Below are 23,662 nucleotides of genomic sequence, written 5' to 3'. Positions count from 1 at the left end.
GCACATCTGAATGACAAAACTTTTGTTGCTCAGTTGCCAGTGTAGACATAGCCTAACTGTACACTGGTCCTACTGAAATCTGTCTTTAGAAATATGCCTTGATTAGTAGCTGTCTGGTGAAAGTTTTAAAGCCTGATGAAAGACGTGTGTTGCCTGCATTTAACTTAAAATTTTTAGTTTAGATTTAACCATTTATAGCCTGTCTTGAGGGGTCTGAGGGATGAGCATGAGGAGAGAAGGAAAGATTACTATATGCTTATGTCAGTGTCCCCAAAGTGTTCCAGGAGTAGTTGTGTTTTTTTTATTTAAAGCAGCTCCTTCAAATAGCAGAAATTTCTTCTATTTGAGGATTTATATTTGCTGAAAGAATTTGATAAAATATGCTTTGTATTCTACCAAGATTAACCATATTTTTCTGTAATATTTAAAAAATATTACAGAGGCACATGAAAAGTAGCATAAAGGTGTTTCTGTGTTATAATTTTAAAAAACACCTTCAAATAGGGTTATCTAGACTGTAGCAAATGCAGCAGTAGATAAGATGCTCACAGAAAAAGGTTTGGAGAAAAGGTGTAGCCTTTTTACTGAGAACTGTTGAAGTCTTGTTTGAATGAATGTAGCTTTGTTTATTTCACGTGCATGTTGCCCAATATTAAATCTCTGCTTTGGTTTCTGTCCTACAGGGAACACAGTGAGTAACCTGATTTTCCTTCTACCTCCAATCTATGGTGCGATTCAGACGTATAAAGATGGCCTTGAAAAACGATATATAGCTGCATTTTTATGTCTCACAGGTATGTGTAAAACTTGATTTGCCCTTTAATTATTCAGGGATTTCAGATGAGCTATTTGTAGTCAAAATTGAACTTTTTTCCTGTTATAACTTCAACCTTTGTATAATATCTTGAGTTGATCATTAGTATTGCTAAAGCCAAATACGTTGAATTAGAATTCACAGAATAGCTTTCTGATGTAGTAAAATGAGCCTTGTGTCCTAATTCAGAGCATACATTTTCATAGACTGTACCCCTTTATGCTGATTTACAGAAGCTATCTTGTGTGGCCCATATTTACCAAGCAGTGTAACACTGTGTTAGTCTTAATTTGTACTACTTATAAAAGCATAAATAAAACAAGTGGGCAAACACCTTAGAGGAATTGAGTGAGCACAAGGTTTCTTTCTATCTGTTTTGTCAGTTTTAATACTTACCTTTTACTGATTTGACCTGCTTCAAGGCAGACATTTTATCACAATTACATTTGTGGCATTTCCCCGGTAGCTACAGGGCACTTTTCTTTACAGAACTTCATAATATCCTGTAGACTGGCTTCTGTGAAGCTCAAATAACTATGGTGTTGAAAGAATGGGGGAAACCCTGAAACCTTGCTCTTAGCCAAAAAGAATTGAAAACTGTGCTCCCAGTCACTCTGTTATCAACTGGGAGTGACTATATTGCAAGGTGGCCTCAAATTTGGCAGTTCTCTATACACGATAGTATGTTTCCTTGTCTGCAGAAGCCCTCTCCCTCCCTATATTTGGGATTAGTGGTGTAGATTGAGCTAATTAAATTGTTTCTCAGGCTACACTTGAATTCATATAGCAGTGTTTCTCAATTTTATTTTGCCATGGGACCCTTTTAAACTCGGAAGAATTTCGAGGAGGCCCTAGGGAAAATTTGTTGAACAAAAAAAAGCCACCAAACCCGAGTGCCAAGACAAACCCCGCCCCCCCAGGCTCCCAGGAAGACAGTCTGGCATATAGACCACAAATAAGTAAAGAATAATAATAAACAAATGCTAAATAAGGTCAGGAGATCAACATTTAATGTGTACAAAAAATAAAGCTAAAAAACTAATATGAATTATATTGGCAGTTTTCAATGTGAAGAGTGGTTTTTCTTTCTTGGCAAATTCTTTTTATATTTTGTTTAATACTAAAAAGTTGGATTTGCATATCTGGTGCTGCATTCAGTCCATTTCTGTATTTTGTTTTTGTTGCTGCATAATTCGAGAACCCAGTTTCACACAATGTTAACTGACAAATTGCATGTCTTGATAAAGCTGAATATTCTTGACATAAGCCGCCCCAAAACGTAATCAGAGAAACTTCTTTACATTTTTGTATTAATTGGCCATCTGAAGTGATTTCAATTAATCTTGCATAGAAAAACTGATTGGCTTTCCTGTTGTACTTAATGGATTTCAAATCCAGTTATTGTTGTCATTTATGGTTGGAAAATACTTCATGATGTTTGTGTATAAATGACAAAGATGATCTGCAATGTCCTGGACAGGAAGAAGAGTACAGGAGAAAGTTGGGGCAGAGTTGTCTGGCCAGGAGGGGGTCTTGGGGCAGGGTGCCTGGTCAGAAGGGAAGATACAAGAGGGGACTTGGGGCAGGGTGTCAGAGCAAGGTGGGCATGTGGGCTCTTGGTGGGGGGCGGGGAGGGAAGTGAGGGGGATATGGGTGCAGGGTCTGGGCATGGGGGGGACGCTTACCTCGCTTGGCACTGTGCTGCAGCAGGGAAAGCCTCCAGGCAGCATGCTCTTGTTCCTGGGGGAGGGAGGGAGCTCAGTCTTTGCCCATGCAGCAGGGAACTCAGCACAGCTGCAGCACCAGGCCAGGCAGCCGTTTTTAATTCTGTTCTCTCTGCGGCACACCTCCGACTGCCTCGCGGCACACCAGTATTCCACAGAACACACTTTAAGAAATGCTGACCTACAGCCTCACAGCATCCTTAATACTGTGGACCATTGGTTCATTTCTGACTGAGAGGGAAAAGTGCCACTTACTGAATTACCAGTGCTACTTTCTGCAGCACCTAGGTATTAGCTTGCAACATAAGCTGTGAAGACTGAGAATGTAAAGGTGGTTCTATGATAGTGGATGAGGCTCAGAAGGACCTCAGTTGTACTCCAGAATCTTAGGGTTTGTGTGTGTATTTTAATCTGCAAGTCCTTTGCCATTGTGGCTGCAAAGAATTTGTGACATGAGTATAAGACAGCGGTGGGGAACCTGCGACCCGAGGGCAGTATGCAGCCCGTTACTGTTGCCCACGATTCCACTGGTTTCTGTCTGCTTAGGTTTTTTCCTACTAGTATGACTAAGTGACACAGACTCAAAGCAAGGGCACATGAAGTGAGGTGCGTGTGATTCACACAACATTGACTATGAGAGCAGTCAAGTATCAGAGGGGTAGCCGTGTTAGTCTGAATCTGCAAAAGCGACGAGGAGTTCTGTGGCACCTTATAGACTAACTGAAGTGTAGGAGCATAAGCTTTCGTGGGCAAAGGCCCACTTCGTCAGATGCATGTAGTGGAAATTTCCAGAGGCAGGTATAAATATGCAGGCCAGGATCAGGCTGGAGATAAGGTGGATCCAATCAAGGAGGATGAGGCCCACTTCTAGCAGCTGATCTGGAGGTGTGAATTCGAAGAGAGCAGAAGCTGCTTTTGTAGTTAGCGAGCCATTCACAGTCTTTGTTTAATCCAGAGTTGATTGTGTCAAACTTAAAGATGAACTGTAGCTCAGCAGTTTCTCTTTGAAGTCTGGTCCTGAAGTTTTTTTGCTGCAGGATGGCTACTTTTAGATCTGCAATTGTGTGTCCAGGAAGATTGAAGTGTTCCCCTACAGGTTTTTGTATGTTGCCATTCCTAATATCAGATTTGTGTCCATTGATTCTTTTACGTAGGGACTGTCCAGTTTGGCCGATGTATATAGCAGTGGGGCATTGTTGGCACATGATGGCATATATTACATTGGTAGATGTACAGGAGAATGTACCAGTGACAGTATGGCTGATCTGGTTAGGTCCTGTTGTTGCTGGTGTATATATGTGGGCAGAGTTGGCACCGAGGTTTGTTGCAAGGATTGGTTCCTGAGTTCGAGTTATTATGGTGCGGTGTGTAGTTGCTGGTGAGAATATGCTTCAGGTTGCCCGCAGACAACCCGCCAAGATTGTGTTTTAAATCCTCTTCTATATTGTTGGCATTCTTAACCCAGTTTGTGAAATCACTCCAATTGTGTCAAAGATAAGTGTATGCCAGGGAAGAAAGGATTCTGCTTTCCAGCCACAGATTCATAAGAATTTATAACCACCCTACAAGAATTGCTTTTAACTGAAACCTAGAGGTGTGTATAGAATTAGTTATTAAAACCTTTCATTTGAGGTGCCACTCATCTATTCCTACCCAACAGCTAAAAAGAGTACATGGAGAAGCTGGAACTACTCCTGTCCCTAGATTCTGGAGGGAAATGTAAGAGCTACCACCCACTTTTCAGCTACCAAAAAAAATTCCAACAAATTTAAGCTTGAAAAATTATAAAATAAATGAAACTTTTACTCAGTTACTGCCCCCCAATTTAATTTCTTGGCTGTGGGTGAAGCCGTGTTTTAGTCCAACCCTATCATTTTTACATCCACTTCCTTCAGACTGACTATGATATAACTGTTTTATGCATGAATTAAATATCAATCCAGGGACACCTTTATATAAAAACACACCAGAGATTATTTTTTGTATAGTCCCCAGAATTCACTCCAGCAAAACTACTCTCTACACAATAGAAGCAGAGTCTAATAATGTATCATTTATCATATAAAGTTTCAGATTCTTCCTGAAATTGCTTACAAATACATCTCACCACAAACTTTTTTGTACTGTATCCATGCTGAGAATGGGAATTCATATGACCTGTACATGTCCTTGGCTAGCCCATGTATAATGTCAAATTCTTTCCAGTTGTAGGTACTCCTTTGGAAATCTTTTACAGAGCCATATGGGTAACAGCCATGAATAGCCTGAAATTTGTGGATGGCATTCCATTTATATCACCACTCAGACTTTGAAACAAATAATATATCAACTGGCAGCAACCACATACTGTGCAATCTAATATTTGTGATTGCTAGTACCAAGAAACCTGTAGTAATGCTTTCAGAAATAAAGGACTATGTTGCTGTATATATAATAATATTGCTTAGTGTGATCCTACATTTCCAACCTTTTTTGGTACTATTTTAATCTCTTATGTATTTCGAAGAGTTTGTTTGGGCAAAATAATATTATACTTTGCAATTATTTACAAATACCAAATTTTGCATAAACAATCCTGCCACTTAAGTTAACTGAATGCACTACTTTTTACTCCAGAATATGTTGGGTGAAGTGTTTAAATAATTATTTTTGTTTTTATCAGAAAAATGTCATGACTATTATTAGAATTCATACAAATACTTGCTGACAAAATTAAAATCGAGTCACCTATTCAACTGTCATTGTAGTGCAAAAAAATTTGCAATTGTTACAAATCTCAAAATAATTCAAATTAGTTATGGAAAGAGTAATGGAAGCTTTGAGTTTGACTGAATTTTACAATGTATGGTAATTATTCAATAAAATGAATGTTTGAAGTTAAAATCCTACAAATTTAAACTGTTCTTTTACTCCCCTTTTGAAAGCACATTAATAAAAAATTCTGTTACGTATGTAACCCCCTTTTTCCTCCCCAGGTTACTGGGGAGCAGGTCACACTCACAGGTGTGCCTGGGCGCCTGATGTTTTAACCTAAAAGAGATCCTGAGCACCCCAGTGGTGATGGTGTTCAGTTGGGGTCCACTCCCTTGCTGCAGTCCCTTGCTTGTAATGAATGTAAAATGGCGGTGCCTCCACCTGGCTGGCCTTGTACACACTCACTGGTGTGCCTTGAGAGCCTCCAGGAACATACTCATTCCAACATAAATCTGGATCTAATTCCGGAACAACTACAAATCATATACATCTAATAGAACACTTTAAAATAAACTATCTTTACTTAACTTAAATAAACAGGGATTAACAGATTTAGCAATGAATAGCATTAACAAAACACATAACAAAAAATAATTGAAGCTTATACACCTAACATTTGTACTACCAGTGACCCCACCCCAGAGTGTGCATACCCCTGGACTCTCAGTCCCAGACGCTTGCGTTGGCGCGCTGATGTTGCAGCTGTAGTGAAGATTTGGTCCAGGCTAGACAGCAGTTCTGTCCCAGGCAGCACTTTTTCAACAAGGCCCAGAAACTTACTGCCTCATGCTGTGCCTATCGCAGGCATGTCCAAAGTCCGGCCCGCGGGCCAATTGCGGCCCGTGTTCCGGTTTAATACGGCCCCACAGGTAATTTGGCAATATCTATCTTTTATGGCCCCCAACGAATCCATATGTATTGAGATGAATACATTGTAAAATCTCAGTTAATGTCAGTTGGTCTAAATCAGTTATAAATATATTTGGACACAACATGTATACTTGGTGTTATGTTCCTGTTCATATTTTTTGAACTTAAAAGTTGATAGATTACATATTATTGGTAATAAAGGTTATGTACTTTACAATGTTCCTGACATATATTTCAGCTTCCTGGATTTTTTTTCATCTGGCCTTCAGATATGAAAGGCAGAGTGATTTAACACCTGTTTAGATTTGTCATCCATGTGACGAAATGACAAGTATGCCGTTTGCAATAAACTTTGCATAAAATAGTTAATTTGCGTTTAATTTTAATGGTTCAAAGAATGTCAGGCAAAATGGTCGGCCCTCACGCATGTTCACTTCATAAAATCTGACCCTCTTTGAAAAAAGTTTGGACACCCCTGGCCTGTCGGAAGCAGCCTGCTAAATCCCAGTTCCAACAGGCATCTAGTCCCGGTCTGTAGCTGCACTCCAACAGCCCCTGGACTAGATCAATGTCCTTGGCAGCAGCCTGGCTCCCCCTTCGGTTCCAAACTCCAAGGCAGAGTCCCAGACTGCTAGCCCTCTTTTCTTCAAGCACATGGAGAGAGCAGTCCTCTCTCACACAAGAGTCCTTCCTTCCTGTTTTTCCCAAGGGCTTATGGGAATTTTAGTCTGGATTGTAGCACGCAGGGTCTTTTCAGAATAAAACAGAGGCCCCTTTAGTAAGGGGACTACACGTATATTTTATTTCTTGAGCTTTCCAATGAGTGTAATCTATGCAAAATGACTTTGCCTGGTCAGCAACAGGCCTCACCTTCTAGTTGCATCTATTTTAAGCTACATTCCATTGTCCTAAGGCAGGATGCGTATTCTATGGCTGTCACGCTGGTTATAGATATATGTCCCTCTGTAACTTGAAGTGGTGAGGATCAACATAAATGTGTTGAGGAATGTCACAGTCCATTTAGATTCAAAAAATTGTTGCTTGAGCTGATTGCCAACATTTCTGAATGAAGATGTTCCAGATCACTAAATTCTGTATGCTTTACTGACCTGAGGAAACTTTTGTAACAATATAACGGACTTCTGTTTCCTGGGTCAGAGCCTAATTGTCTCTACCTCCCAGTATGTAGATGGTCACATGAGAAGCTTATCTTTTTTTTTTTTTTTTTTGTAAATGTTTATCATTCCTCCCTTATGTTTTTTCCCATTCAAAAACACTCTGCTTATGAATGTCTAATTGTGGTTTGTTTTTTTGTGAAGAGAATACTTCTCGAAGTGCCTAGGGATGTTAAATTTCAGTTAATCAGTTAATTGAGTAGTGGATGGAATTTCCATCCACTACTCAATTAGTTCATGAGGGGGGGGCACTCACTATCACACTGTCCCTTGCCTTTGAAATGCCCGTGGCTTTGTACCTTTCAAAGGGAGAGGCGCAGCAGTCAGGACTCCATGTGAGCAGGGACTGCTTCAGTCCCTGTTTGTGCTGTTTCCCCCACTGTGCCCCCCCCCCCCCCCCCCCAGACACCTGCTCCTCCCCCCCCCCCCCCCCCCCGGTGCCTATGATATAGAGGGGGGAAGTGATTAGTCGAGCAGTGACTCAACTGCCTAATAAGCCTAGGTAGTCGACCAGTCTCTTACAACCCTAGAAGTTCTTAGATCCTGTAAGTCTTTCTGTAATGCAAGCCAGGAAGGGGGAATGTAGGGGTGTGGCCTCTATTCTCACTTGGGGCACATGTGGACACAAGTAAAGCACTAAACTACTTTAACTACCCTACCTTAGTGTAATTACTCTTCTTTACATTTTGAAGAACCTTTCTGTTTTATCTGTTTTCATTTTTTGATTAAAATATTTGAAACAAAATTAAAATATTTATTTTTGTTTAGAAGAATTTCAGTTTGTGTGGTAACAGGAAAATCTTTAAGGAAAAAGTGAGTAAACTTAACAGATTTTGTTCCCCCTTACCATCACTTTTATCTTCCTATTTTACCGTTCTTTCTGGGGAAGTTGGAAAAGTTAAAACTTATAATTTATTCCCCCCCCCCCTTCAGAGAAAAAAATTAAAGTTTTGAATTTGAAAATAGAATTTTAATTTTGTAGTCTGTCCAAAGTATATAATTTTTAACATAAATTAGCTTCTACTGTGTCTGTCAAGTATTCACACATACTATTAACTCAAAAAATTATTACAATTAAAAAAATTAATAAATCACACTGTTAATAAAAATACCAATTGAAATGTATTAAATATTTTGGATTTTTCTACCTTTTCAGATAAATTGATCTGTTACAACACAGAATACAAAGTGTACGGTGCTTATTATATTATTTTGATTACAAATCTTTGCATTGTAAAAATGATAAAAGCAAGATTATTTTTCCAATAATCTCATACAAGTACTGTAGTGCATTCTATTTGTTGTGAAAGTGTAACTTACAAATGAGGATTTGTTTTTGTTATGTAGCTACACTCTAAGACCATGTAAAACTTTAGAGCTTACAAGTCTACTCAGACCTAGTATTTTTTTCAGCCAATTGCTCAGATAAACAAGTTTGCTTATATTTATGGGAGATAGTGCTGCCTGCTTCTTATTTACGTTACCTGAAAGTGAGAAAATGCTTTCACATGGCACTTTTCTAGATGGCATTGCAAGGTATTTGTGTTAGATGTGTCAAATGTGCATATACCCCTTCGTGCTTCGGCCACCATTCCAGGGGCCATGCTTCCATATTGATGATGCTTGATTTAAAAAAAAAAAGTATGAATGAATTTGTGATTAAACTGCTTGGGGGATAATTGTATGTCTTCTCTTCTGTTTTACACACAATATGCTATATATTTCATGTTATAGCCATCTTGAATGATGACCTAGTTAATTTTCGTTTTAAAAATACTTTCACTGCAATTGAAACCTTGTATGCCATGTTTCTGCCCATGGTGAAATGTATAGTTGTGATAAACTGAGAAGGATTTTGTGTAAGAAACACACAACACCTCTAGACAATGTCACTTCTGCATCTGACAGACTTTACAAACCAGTACGTGTTAGAGAAAGTGACCTTTTTACCAATTACTGAAATGCGACTGTGTCTTTGAAGTGAAGTGCAACACTATAGAGCAGTTATGGCAAAATGAAAAATACCTGAACTTGAAACTAAAGGAGAGTTTTTTGTAGAATGTGTGCATATACTCAAACATTATGCTATCTACTGTTGTATTCCTGCTACCCCCCAAAAAGGGAGATTTTTTTTTTTAAATGGCAAGGAACATGTCTCATCACATTTGAAAGTACTAGTAGAGACAGCCAATCCCCTGGCAAAGCCAACTCTTATCTAAATAGAACAGTGGTCTCTAACCTTCTTAAGCACAAGATCACTTTTTGAATTTAAGTGGAATCCAGGATTTACCTCAGACCCAAATACCCTTGCCCTGCTCCTTTGTGCCCCTTCTCTGAGGCCCTACCCCTGCTTCCTCCATCCTCCCTCCCTTTCACCAGGTAGGAGCAGAGGGTTGGGGGACAGGCTCTGGTCTTCAACTAAGGGATCTGGAGTGTGAGGGGGGGCTCTGAGCTGAACCTGGGGCAGAGAGTTGGGTTGCAGGAGGGGGTTCAGGGTACAGGCTCTGTAGGGGAGTCTGGGTCCAGGGGGCTCTGGGCTAGGGCAGGGATTTGGGGTACAGAAAGAGGGTTCATGACTGGGGTAGGGATGTAGGATTTTGGGTCCAGCTGGATACTGCTTACCTCAGGTGGCTCCTGGGTGGTGGTACAGTGGGGCTAAGGCAGGCTCACCCCTTTCCTGGCCCTGCACCGCTCAAAAGCAGCCAGCAAACTCCCTCCATCCCAAGCCCTGTGCTCCCCTTCTTCCGTTCTGTGGAGATAGAATACAGGGTGGTAGTGGGGCACCCTGATATCAGTGCCCCCTCTCTCCCTTCCCTGCTCTGCACAGCAAGCAGGAGGCTCCAGGAATGGAGGGTGGGGGGCAGCTCCAAGACCAAGGGCAGGAGATGCACAGCAGTGGGAAAAGGGCAGCTGAAGTTGGGTCCTTAATAGCTTTTTGGCTAAACCAGTCAGGGACACCTGTCACAGGCTCCAATATCTACCAGTAGATCCTGATTTACTGTTTGGTCACCACTGAAATAGAACAACTTGCAAGGCTGTAACTACACTAGCAACATTTTCTGTATAGGAGTACTAGTGTACTGTACTGGGAAAGAGCTCTATGTGGACACAATTTATACAAGCAAAGCTACACCTTTACTCGTATCTGATTCCCCTCTCCCTGCATAATAACTATATCCATAAAAGCATGGCTTTCATAGAACACTAGAACTGGAAGGGACCTCGAGGGGTCATCAAGTCCAGTCCCCTGCCTTCACGCAGGACCAAGAACTGTCTAGATCATCCCTGACAGGTGTCTGTGTAACCTGCTCTTCTATATCTCCTATCCCCAGAGGCCAAGAAGAACAATTTTTCTCCCTCCTTTATAACACCTCTTTAGATACTTGAAAACCACTATCATGTCCTCTCTCAATCTTCTCTTTTCTAAACTAAACAAGCCCAGTTCTTTCAGTCTTCCCTCATAGCTCCTGTTTTCTAGACCTTTAATAATTTTTGTTGTTCTTCTCTGAACCGTCTCCATTTTCTCCACATCTTTCTCGAAATGTGGTGCAAAGAACTGGACACAATACTCTAATTTAGGCCTAATCAGCATAGAATAGTGCAGAAGAATGACTTTCGTGTCTTGTTCACAACACTCCTATTAATGCATCCTAAAATCATGTTTGCTTTTTTGCAAGTATGACACTGTTTACTCATGTTTAACTTGTCGTCCCCTGTGACCCCGAGATCCCTTTCAGCAATACTTCTTTCTAGACAGTCATTCCCAATCTGTTTGAGTGTGTCTAGACTACAGGGTTGGGTTTTTTTTAAGTGGCCTTTTTTTTTTTAACTTCCCCTGCATCTAGGCTGTTGCCGCGTCTTTCGAAAGTAAATCGAAAGAACGCGGCAGTTTTTTTCGACCTCAGAAAACCTCATTTTATGAGGAAGAACGTCTTTTTTCTGAAGTGCTCTTTCAAAAAAAGGCGCTATGTAATGCAAACTGTGCTTTTTCGAAAGAGCATCCAAATTGCCTAGGTGCTCTCTTTTGAAAAAGCGGCTTGCTTTTTTGAAGGTACTGGTTGTAGTCTACACGCTTTTTTTCAAAAGAGGCTTTTTCAAAAGTATCTTTTGAAAAAGCCTCTTTTGAAAGAGGCTTGCAGTCTAGACGTTGCCTATATGAAACTGATTGATTGTTCCTTCCTAAGTGGAGTACTTTGCATTTGTCCTTATTAAACTTCATCCTATTTACCTCAGACCATTTCTCTAGTTTGTCCAGATCGTTTTGATTTTTTTTACCTTATCTTCCAAAGGAGTTGCAGGCTCCCCCCCAAAGCTTGGTATCATCTCCAAATTTAATAATAATTCTCTCTCTGTCATCAACTAAATTGTTGATGAAGATATTGAACAGAACCGGTCCCAAAACAGACCCCTGCAGAACCCCATTCGTTATGCCCTTCCAGCAGGAACCATTAATAACTACACCCTGAGAAGAATTATCCAGCCAGTTATGCATCCACCATCTAGGTTGTATTTCCCTAGTTTAATGATAAGATCATGTGAGACCGTGTGAAATGCCTTACTAAAGTCTAGGTATACCACATCCACCGCTTCTCCCTTATCCACAAGACTTGTTATCCTATCAAAGAGAGCTATCAGATTAGTTTGACATGATTTGTTCTTTACAAATCCATGCTGGCTGTTACCTATCACCTTCTATCTTCCAGATGTTTGCAGATGAATTCCTTAAATACTTGCTTCATTATCTTCCCTGGCTTTGCCAGTATAAATGAGGGAAATCCTACAATAGAGTGCTGTGATGACGAGAAAGTGTTCTGCTGTCTGTATCTCCATGAGAGATGGAAGCTAGGTTGGTGGGAGAACAGCTTAAGTGGTAGCATAGACCAGCCCTAACTCTGTAGCAGGGGCTTATACCCGCATAGCTGTGATGGTCAGGGACCAGACCCCTGACTGATTTCTATGTTGGCTGAAGTCTGTAGTCTTGACATAGTTTAAGAATCTGTCTCCATTGTGCCTAAGAAAAACAGAGTATATAATATCCAAGCAAGGTAGTGTCTTTAAACTAACTCCAGAAGTAATTGCAGAGATGAAAGGGCAAATGCGTCAAATAAAAATACAGCCAGGTGTGTATATAAAGAACTTCAGAGAAGTCAGAAATGGAAAAGATCGGTCTTTTCTGATTAGTTCCATTAGTTTTACATAAACTGCAATCCACAGCTGCAGCTGATTCTGATTTTGAAATCTGAACTCAAATCTGGTTCCCATGGCCTGAAATAATAATCTATACATTTTTTAAAACCTTTCCGTTAACATCAACAAAATACCATAGATTTGTTGTTTTTATTTAGCCAGACAACAATATTGTGTAACTATTTATCTTAATCTTTCTGAACAGTTCTAATACATTTAATATGTGGGGACATAATACTCCAATGATCTTAATGATCGGTGCTCGCCTACCATTTTATGGAAAAGAGTGCTGAGGGGCAATCTCTTTAAAAAAGTTCAGTGGGCTCTTCAATGATCAAAGTGTCAATTAAAAGGCATTAAAAATTGAATAGGTGACTGAAAATGTCTTTGCAATGTTAAAAGATCTGTTGTCAGGGTAGCTAATTTGTTAAGATAATGTATTTTGTAACATGTTTTTAACAAAAGTTTGTGCTAATTTTGTTTTGATTTGATTTCAGCTGTTGGATTGGGATCTTGGTGCTTCCACATGACCCTGAAGTATGAAATGCAGGTTAGTACTAATAGCAGATGTAAATAACCTCATATGGGTATCTCACTATTGTCCCCTAGCATGCATTTGTTGGGGGGTTTAAATTGAGTAAACAAATGCTTTTGGTGATTTCCTTTTCCCTGATAGGAATAAAAAAAAAGTGGTGGTTTAAGTACCTTTTAAGCCTGGCAGAGATGTCAAAAGAATTTTCACTCTAAAGGCAAACAAAGCATGTCATGTTAGGAATTTGTTCTTAGCTAATCTATTTTTATTTGATTTACATGTAAAATAAATTTAAGTATTCCTTGTAGGTCACTGGGCATAACTCCTTTCAGCATAGATCAAGTGTGAGCCCTACTTTGTTAGCCATTGATATTGATGTACATGCAGGAATGTATACTGGTTTCTAAACCAGTACTGTAAAAAATTGTCTATTTTTAGTAGAAAGGACTTTACCTTTTAGGAGACTGTTAGGCTGTGTCTACACTGGCACCCCTTTCCGGAAAAGGGATGCTAATGAGAGCAGTCGGAATTGCAAATGCTGCGGGGGATTTAAATATCCCCCGCGGCATGGCTGCCGCTTTTTTCCGGCTCGGGGTTTTGCCGGAGAAAAGCGCCAGTCTAGACGAGATCTTGCGGAAAATAAGCCCTTTTCCGGAAGATCCCTTATTCCTACTTTCAAGTATTCCTATTTTCCGCAAGATCCCGTTTAGACTGGCGCTTTTCTCCGGCAAAACCCCAAGCCGGAAAAAAGTGGCAGCCATGTTCATGCAAATGCCACAGGGGATATTTAAATCCCCCGCGGCATTTGCAATTCCGACTGCTCTCATTAGCATCCCTTTTCCGGAAAGGGGTGCCAGTGTAGACACAGCCTTATAGTTTTCACTTGTGATGTTGTAATGTTAAGCTATATTGCAGCTCTGATTTCATACTGAAAGTTATTGTTTAGGATTATTTTGTTGTCCAATGGTATCCTTGTGTATTGCTTAATGTTGTAGCAGTATAAAACTGTTTCTGGATGTGCATCTGCCCTTGGCACTGAAGTCAAGACTCTGGGGAAAGCATTAATTGTTGCCCCGCTTCTCCATTTGGGAATAACAAAAGAACATAAGAATGGCCGTACTGGGTCAGACCACAGGTCCATCTAGCCCAGTGGCCAGCACCAGGTGCCCCAGAGAGGATGGACTGAAGACAGCGATCAAGCGATTTGTCTCCTGCCATCCTTCTCCAGCCTCTGACAGACAGAGGCCAGAGACACCATTTCTATCCCTTGGCTAATAGCCTTTTATGGACCTAACCTCCATGAATTTATCGAGCTCTTTTTAAACTCTGTTATAGTCCTAGCCTTCACAGCCTCCTCTGGCAAGGAGTTCCACAGGTTGACTACACGCTGTGTGAAGAAGAACTTTCTTTTATTAGTTTTAAACCTTCTACCCATTAATTTCATTTGGTGTCCTCTAGTTCTTATATTATGGGAACTAATAAATAATTTTTCTTTATCTGTCCTCTCCACACCACTCATGATTTTATAGACCTCTATCATATCCCCCCTTGGTCTCCTCTTTTCTAAACTGAAAAGTCCCAGTCGCTTTAACCTCTCTTCATATGGGACCAGTTCCAAACCCCTAATCATTTTAGTTGCCCTTTTCTGAACCCTGTCCAAGGCCAAATTATCTTTTTTGAGGTGAGGAGACCACATCTGTACACAGTATTCAAGATGTGGGCGTACCATAGTTTCATGAGGTTGTTTAGCAATACACTGTAGGGATGAACATTCTAATCTGAATATAAAGTCATTCTCAGGAGAATTTAAAGGGCTTTGTCCTGTACCTGAGAACAGAAGACACATTCATCCTCTCGGAGTCAAGTTTAGGGTGGTGATGGCCTCCATAATGTTCTCCCATATGTCCATGGAATTTATTGGAGGCATACAGCTTCCATGATGTGTATTTAATGCAGTGGTCTCCAACCTTTTTACACCCAAGATCACTTTTTAAATGTCAGGGCAAGCCAGGATCTACCCCATTATTTCCCTGAGACCCCACCCCTTAAGACCCCACCCACTCCAAATCTTTCCATGAACTACCTGTTGTTAATGGAAACTCACCGTTAATTACATAATTACGCCCAAACCATTCTGCTAGTGCTGCATCTGGGGAGAATGGTTTAATTTAAATTATTAAACAGATTAAGCATTCTAATTTTCTCATGTTAGTTTATCAAACTTCATTTTAAATAAAGTAAAATATTAATGTATGTCCAACACAAAAGGGTTTCAACATTTTCTTTATTTATGGCAGGGATGGGGAACCTTTTTTTGGGCGCTTGACCCACAGAAAAATTAATTGGGCACCATACAAATGAGAAGCAAAAAACTCCTCCCAACCCTCACTGATGTGGCCCCCAACTGAGACACCTCAGTTTTCTGGCATTCCAGCCCGCATGGGGTGAGGGAGAGGGGCAAGGAAGACTGAGGTTCAGGGCTTCTTGTAATCCAGATTTACTTTCCTGAGGTTCTGGAGTTAGTGGATTTTGTGGACCCCTTAGGCTCTTGGGTGTGGCTAACAATGAGGAACTCAATGTGTAGGATAGGGATACAGGATCCGGGTGGGTGGTGGAGTGCAGGACAGGGTTAGGAGAACCAGGTCTGGAAGGGATTTTGGCGGCAGGAAAGGGTGTGGGGTTGAGGTATGAGAGGGAGTTTGGGGGTGGGAGGAGGTTAGGGGAGTAATGCAGAAAAGGTGAGAGGGTGGGATTGCAGCCAAACAGGTAGCTGGCGAGGGAGTCGAAGTGTGGAGTAAAGAAAAGTGTCACTTCTGCAAAGTAAAATTGTATCCCCCCTCACATCTTCCCTCTGCTCCAGTCTCACACCCATCAGCCCCATGATTCCCATCCAGCCTGCACCCCTGCATTGCCCCATTCTCCTCACTGCAACCCCTGCCCCCCCATCCCGCCCGCACATCCTCCTTCACCTCTGCTCCTGCCACCACATCCCTGTGCCCCCAGCGCACTCACCAGCAGGACAGCAGAACTGGAACTCGCAGCTTCCCAGGAACAGCTTTGGGTAGAGGTGCAGGGGGGAGCATAGTCTCCTCCCGGCCCAGCCCAGCCCTTTGTCTGCAGGCAATGGCTCTGGGGCTGGGGCAGGCAGAGTCTGGGGCTGCCGAGGGCTGGCTCCAGCCCAGTCATGCACAGCGGTGCAGTGGGGAAGAGGCTCCGTGAACCTGCACACAGCCATCCAGGTGCAGCGGGGTGCTGGGGAAGGGGCTCCCTGACCCTGCACACAACTCTCAGGGAACAGTGCGGTGTAGCCTGGGCCCCAGCATACCACCTGTGCTGGCCGCCCAGCCCAGCCCTCTCCTGGAGCAGGAGGCAAGAGTCAGAGATGCATGCATGTGCGCGCAAGTGCACCCCTTCCCTCCAGCTGGTGAGTTAACAAAGAGGGGCAGCCTTGCCCCTCTTTGATTCAGCCCAGCTGGAGCCCAGTACAACCTCGGCGGGCTGAATGCCGCAGACAGCTGGCTGGGCAGCTGTACCTCTTTGCTCTAGTCCAGCTTGCCACAGCATTCAGCCTGCTGAGGCTGCGCAGCACTCCATCTGGGCTGGATCACAGAGGGTCAGCCAGCTGGCCTGTGGCAATCTGTTCTTACGGGTGTCACGATCGACCGGTTGATCAGTTGATGGGTTGGTGACCACTGATTTAATGTATAAAATACCAAAGCTTTTACATGTGCAAGGACACTTCTAGTTCCAATTGCTACACAGCACTCAATGTTTAGTTTATAGAAGCAGCTAATCTAAATGTGAGGGATTCACAATTACCCTTATTACTAGTTAAGTCCCCCTTGGCAGAAAAAGTACATTCCGTCCTGTTATTCATTGTGTCTGTGGATCAACACTGGAAAGTCGTCATTCACAGTGGTTCAAGTGGTAACTTTCACAGGAGCTATAATTAACTCTATTGCAAACAGGCAATCAGACAGAATTGGGCAGTAAAGGGAAAAAGGCAAGGGCTTCAGAATACCTGTTCTAGTGGATGCCTGAAAAGCATTTGCCAAAACTGTTTAGTGGGCAGCTACATCAGCTCACCATGTCACTTTCCAAGGTTCCTCAGTGCTCGAGCATCCAGCCGTTCAGACTTCTCTCTAAGGATTGATTCACATCCTCCTCCTTGCCATGGACCATGCTGTCTTATGCAGGGAATTGGTTCTCACATAGTTGGAATCTGTTTGAACCTCTAGGAGATTTACTCTACTATTTTGTCCTTGAAAGCTACCAAAATGTGCATTTCAGAGGTTGTCCAGTTTTGAACATTTTGGCTATACTAATTGTTTGGTTTTGTTTTATTTTCTTCCATGGAATCTTAATTTATGAACATGCCTTTTTTTTTAAAGAAGGCACTATATGGATTGATCATGTAGCTCTGCCTCATCACACCTTTAAAAATTGAAATTTCAAAAATGCAAAGAATGGTTTAAGCAAACTGTGGGTGGTTCATCTCCTCAAAAAATGGAGGAGTACAGGATCTTTTGAAATGGGGCATTTCTGTCGAAAATGCCCCATCTAAACTGCTGGGTTTTTTTGGGGGGGGGGGGGGGTTAGGAAAAAGCCCTGTTTTGATAAGTGGCGACTGCCATTATTCAAATGAAGCGTGGGAAATTCAAATCCTGGCTTCATTTGAAATATCGATGTCCCTAATTTACATCCCTTTATCAAAAAAGGGATGTAGTCTAGACGTAGCCTAAATGTTTTGAGCAGGTTATGAAGCACATGGGTTAAGTAGGTCCTGTACTATAGGATTTTAAAAAAAATTCCTGGAAATTTCGTAAATATTTTAAAGGAACATAGAATGAAAATGGCAGAGATCTGTGAACACATGCTTTCTCGTAAAATGTAATATTGGAAAGATTCAGTTAACCAAGAATATTCATCTGGCTTTCTAATATTGAGAAGCATTTGGTGTCCTGTAATATATAAAATACAGTCAAGAAGCTGGGTATGAAAACTTCTTTAAAAAGCTCTACTTAACAAGTAACTCCCCTTAATTAGCTTACATCAGAGTGTATGAGTTAAAAGTAATTTTCATGTTTTGGTGTGTCTCTGCTTTTTGTAGCTATTGGATGAGCTGCCAATGATATACAGTTGTTGTGTGTTTGTCTACTGCCTGTAAGTATTTTGTCAGATGTTTCTAATATTTGAAAGCTACTTTTATGTAATGTAATACATGGGATCCAATCTGCTTATATTGAAATTGATGCTAAAATATCTGTGCAGTACTCAATACAGTCAACAATTTCACTAACTGTAAAGAATCATTATCTAATGTGCAGGAAGTCTGACTTCTAGTCTTGGCTTTTTTAACTTAGACCTTCCATGTGACTAGGGGCAGGTTGCTTAATCTCTTTATTTCCCTAGCTGTAAATGAAGCATAAAACTTTGGATAAAGATAATACTGTGATAAGCCCTGAGAAATGCGAATAAATAAGCCAAATTGCCTCTCTACTTAACAGGGATCTTGAATTAATATTTGTAAAAAACACTTTGCAGATGGTAAGCACTATATACAGTTAAAATTAAGCATTATTTAGTATGTAGAAAACAAGAGTTAAGAAACTTGCAAAAACAGCATGGTTATTATCCATTAGGGACAATGTGATATGACCTGTGCTCCAAATGTAAACTTCTAAATTCTGGTCAAACCCACTTTCTATACCTATTTAAAAAAATTCTCAAGGAAACTAAATACTTTATGGATGAGTGTCCTGGAAAAACTATCATTTTGGCACATCCAAAGTTGTTCTCCTTCTTTGTTCAGGGAGCTGTGTTCTATTTTGCAACTCCAGCAAATGAGTCAAGTTATTCATTACTGTCTTTCCCACCTGTCACAGCCCATCTCTGAAACAACATAGTGGGCTGTGCCTTAAAAATCCAACTAATGAAACAGAGATGAAACTGTTGTGTAGCTATCCTCTGTCTGCTCTTCCATTGAGGACTTCTTGGATTACACTTTGTCTAGAACCTCACCTTTGACCATTCTGCCATGGGTGACCCTAAGGGAGTACACGACTCCAGGCAGCATTGCTCTCGGGGGTCATTGGAACACGCAAGCTTCTCCACCACTACAAGATGGTGATCCATGGAAGGATGCAGAAGATAGAGGATCTCCAAGTGTCATGGTGTTCATGCCATTGGTTTCAAACCCTCTATCAAGGACAGTGTGGTGACTATTGTGCACCAGTTTCCCCACTTTAAAAGAAATCCTACACAGGCATCTTCCAGTTTTTGGGAAAACACCTGCACAAGTCAGAAGACCGGTGGTGATTGGCGAGCAATGACAGGAATGAGACAGAGAGATCTGGAAGTTCCTAGTCACAGACCAAAACACAGGCTCTGGGTGTGTGATTCAGTTGTCTTGCTCGAGGGCTGATGCAAGTCAAGCATCTCGGTGGCTGCACCCATGACTGAGCAGTCCTCTTTAAGACCCACTCTGCTCACCCCACATGGGGAGGGTACTAGAAAAAGTGCCATAAAATAGTCTTGCCTCTTTTCCTCTTGGCTGGATAGCCACATCAAGCAGGTTCACCACCCCAGCGGTCAAAAATGTAAGAAACTTTTCAACTTTGGAATCTGTAATACACATATTCTGATGGACAACTCACACAGTGACCAACCAGAATGATGTACAGCTATCATTGCTCGTGAATTGAATTAGCTTAACATAGATATTGCCACCTCGTCCAAAACTTAGGGAGGAAAATGGAGGATACACCTACTTCTGGAAGGGAAAGTCTTTGGATGAACATCAATTGTATGGAACAGGCTGTGCTATAAAGAACAAGCTTGTAAGGTGCCTCTCTGAGCTGCCCGTATTCATCAGTGAGCGGCGTATGACACTGAGGCTCACCAAAAACTAACAAGTAACTATTGTGAGCACCTATGCACAAGCAGTGGACGCCAGTGAGGACATAAAGGAAGATTTCTACTCTTAGCTGTAAACCATTTTATTGGAGACCTCTAAAGAAGATAAGATCATTCTTTTGGGGGATTTCAATGCACGTGTTGGACAAGACTCAGACCTGTGAAAAGAAACAATCGGGAAAGAAGGAGCTGGCAAAAGCAACTCAGATGGAATTCTGCTTCTGTTCAAGTATGCTGACATGAATTTGTCATCACAAACACCCTTTTTCAACAAACAGACAGGTTCAAACCATCTTGGAGACACCCACATTCAAAGCACTGGCATCTTCTCAACTATGTCTAGTTCGATTTTGTAGTGACTTATGTCTCACAAGAGCAATGACAAGTGCTGATGACTGCTGGACTGATCATCACCTCACTCAGTCCACAATGAAAATTAAGATTGCACCCAAATGGAGGCTGCAAAAAAAGCTGATCAGGTTCAAGTTGAAGGTTGAGGCTCTGAAGGACCCCATTAAGCATGACCACTTCCAAGCAGTCTTAGAAGAAAAGCTTCCATCAGAGTTTCTGGAAGAAATTAAGGAACATTGGAGCCAGCTGAAAGCAGTAATCATCAATACTTGAGGAAGCCATAGGCTACCACACCAGAAAGCGTTAGGACTGGTTTGAGAATGATGTTGAAATCAAGCAGTTCATCAGTGAGAAGAAAATGGCATTTCATGCTTCGCAGAAAGATAGAAATTGCAATACAAAGAGACGCTAATACTAAGGTGTGGGTGCAAGTCCAATGTAAAACCAGAGAACTAAAGAACAAATGGTGGACTGAAAGAGCACAAGAACTCCGATATTTCGTGGACACCCATAATATATGGGTTCTTTAGCACCATTAAGGCTGTTTATAGGCCAGCTTGTCATGGCATAAACCCCCCTTTGCTCTAAGGATGGAACCACACTTTTGAAGGATAGCAAAACCATTAATTTTTGCTAGAAAGAACATTTGAAGATATTAATCATAACTACATGTTTGCAGATGAAGTTCTTGAGCATATCCCCCAACGACCTCCCAATTTGCAAGAGGTATACAAAGACCAGAGTTAATTTGGCAGTTTAGCTTGCTTATGCTTAAAATCTGGATGAAGGTGGAGATACCACGATAGTTTCCACAGTCTGCTTTATCCCCTTTCTTAGAGAAGATAACAATCAAGGTATCCCTCATTTCAATGGGTATCTCTCTCCTTCCTGTTGCAGGCAAAGTTCTGGCGCAGATCCTTCTGCCTCTGTCAGAAGAAATTTTACCAGAGTCATAGAATGGCTTCTGACCATGTCACAGAACTGCAGATATGATCTTCACTGCGTGGCAGCTGCAATAAAAGCATTGGGAGCAAAACCAACCACTGTACATGACTTTTATTGATCTAACTCAGGATTTCCCAACCTATGGGTCGGGACCCAAATATGGGTTGCCGTTACATTTCAAAAGGGTCGCCAAGTGTCTCCCCAGGTGACTCTGCCCTCCCTCCTCCACCCGTTTTTGAATTGCCTTGGATCACCAAGTCTTCCTGAATTGTCAAAATGGGTCCCCATCTGGAAAAGGTTGGGAACTGCTGATCTAACTAAAGCCTTTGACTCAGTGAATCACTGTGCCCTTTGGATTGTACTTTCCAAGATTGGATATCCTGATAAATACATCAGTGTCTTAAAGTTGCTTCATGACAATATGAAAGCGACAGTTCTGAGCAGCACTGGCTCCCAGAGTGAACCTTTCAAAGTACAAATAGCAGTCAAATAGGGCTATATCATCTCCCCCATCATGTTTGTGGACTTTATTGCCATCATTTTTAACCTAATTGCTGGGAAGCTCTCAGCTGGTGTTGAAATTATCTACAGAATGAATGGAAAGCTGTTTAGGCTTAGCAGGCTGAAAGCTAAGAGTAATATTTCTACCACATCTATTGTGGAACTTCAGTATGCTTATGACAATGCAGTTTTTGCCCACTCCGAGAGAGATCTTGAAGCTATCTTGAAAGTGTTTGCTGATGCTTATGCATATCTTGGTCTCAGCATCAAGAAGATCAAAGTTCTCCATCAGTTCTCTCCAAATGGGGTACCATATGTCCCATCTATTAAAATCAACAGCGAGGCATTGGAGAATGATTATCATTTTTTCTACCTTGGAAGTTATCTTTCATCCAAGGCAGATATTGATGTAGAAATCCAGAATGGTCTAAGATGTGCCAGTGAAGCATTTGCTCATTTACGGCACAAGGTTTCTGAAGATCATGACATTCAAACAGACACCAAACTTCTTGTCTAGCATGCCGTCATTCTCCAAGCACTATTTTAACTTAAAGAAGTGCAACATTGTTGTTGACACTTGGGAGACACTCGCCTAACATTGCTCAAAATGGAGAGAAATCCTACACAATGGCTGCGTGCATTTTGAATTTGCCCAAAAGAGGCACAAGAGGAAGGGGAGACTGGCTTCTAGTCATGGTCAGCAGCCTCCTGCTGTACCTGGAAACATCTGTCCTCCTTGTAATAGAACTTGTGGTTTAAGGGTCAGCATTAACAGCCACCTGATGGTTCACAGCTCCCATGGAAGATGATCATACTCAGCAACAAGTGATCACCCATCACCATCAATGAAACAGCCATTTGTTCCTGTTACCTAGCAGTGAGTTTGACTACTTAAATAGGTATAGTTTTATTGATGTCTGCCTGTGGCTTGTGGATGAAATAGAATAGTGTTGGGGCAAATACTTAGCTGGGGTAAAATATCATAGCTGCGTTCATTGCCGTTTAGACCAGCTATGATGTAAAACTTTGGTCCATAATATTTTAATTCTTTAAAATTGTTTTGCTTTAATCAGAACCCATCCTAGAATCATAGAACCATAGGGTTAGAAGGGGCCACTAGGGTCATCTAGTTCAGTGAGTCTAACCCCCTTCCAAGGTGCAGGATTTCCTGTGTCTAAACCATCCAAGACAGATAGCTATCCAACCTCCAGTGAAAGAGCTTCCACAACCTCCCTAGGCAGTCTGTTCCTTTGTCCTATTGTTCTTCCCATTAGAAAGTTTTTCCTGAGATTTAATCTAAACCTTCTATGCTGTAATTTGACCCCATTGCCTCATCTGCCCTCTGAGGCAAGAGAGAACAACTTTTCTCCATTTTTTTATGTTATCCTCCTGAAATTTCTTTTGCGGTTATTTTGCCTGAATTGAATTTGATCCAGAGAAGAGAACAAAGTTCAAACACCGTTTTTTGGTTCATATTGGTTATTCCATATTTTTAAAAGTATAATAGACTTAAGTGACACTTATTAATAGAATTTGCTTGAAATTATATACAGTGAGCAGTTATAATGCATGTAAATTCTTAAATATAAGCACTTTCAGTACAATTATGGAAGGTGAAAAAGAGGCCATTTTTAGATCATCTAGTTCATCTGCTTGCCAATGTAGGATAGCTTAGTAAAGAACATTCCATTGTCCTTGTTTTAATCTAATCTAAAATCTCAAGCAGTAGAATTTACACTTCTTTTAGTATGATGTTTCAGAGCCATACATCTTCCAGTCTTGAAGATTTTTTTTCCAGATAATAAAAGTGTATATTTTTCTTCCCTTTCATCCCATTACTATAAGGCTAAGTAATTATCCTCTCTTTGTGGTGCTTTGTAGACATATTAACCCA

At 41.2% G+C, this 23,662-nt stretch overlaps 1 protein-coding gene across 1 annotated transcript in view; it reads left to right on the top strand.

Annotated features, from left to right (window-relative positions):
- Nucleotides 1-23,662, top strand: part of ACER3 (alkaline ceramidase 3) — a 77,449-nt gene that overhangs the window by 21,027 nt on the left and 32,760 nt on the right. The window contains exons 2-4 of the mRNA XM_075919527.2: nucleotides 684-794; nucleotides 13,022-13,074; nucleotides 18,167-18,219. Coding sequence (XP_075775642.2) covers nucleotides 684-794; nucleotides 13,022-13,074; nucleotides 18,167-18,219 — 217 coding nt within the window. The remainder of the gene's footprint in view (nucleotides 1-683; nucleotides 795-13,021; nucleotides 13,075-18,166; nucleotides 18,220-23,662) is intronic.

The sequence above is a fragment of the Pelodiscus sinensis genome, chromosome 1 (genome assembly GCF_052426305.1).
Source record: "Pelodiscus sinensis isolate ZL-2025 chromosome 1, ASM5242630v1, whole genome shotgun sequence".
Lineage (NCBI taxonomy): Eukaryota > Metazoa > Chordata > Testudines > Trionychidae > Pelodiscus > Pelodiscus sinensis.
Note: the sequence above shows the minus strand (reverse complement) of the source record. Positions and strands in the feature narration are given on the sequence as shown.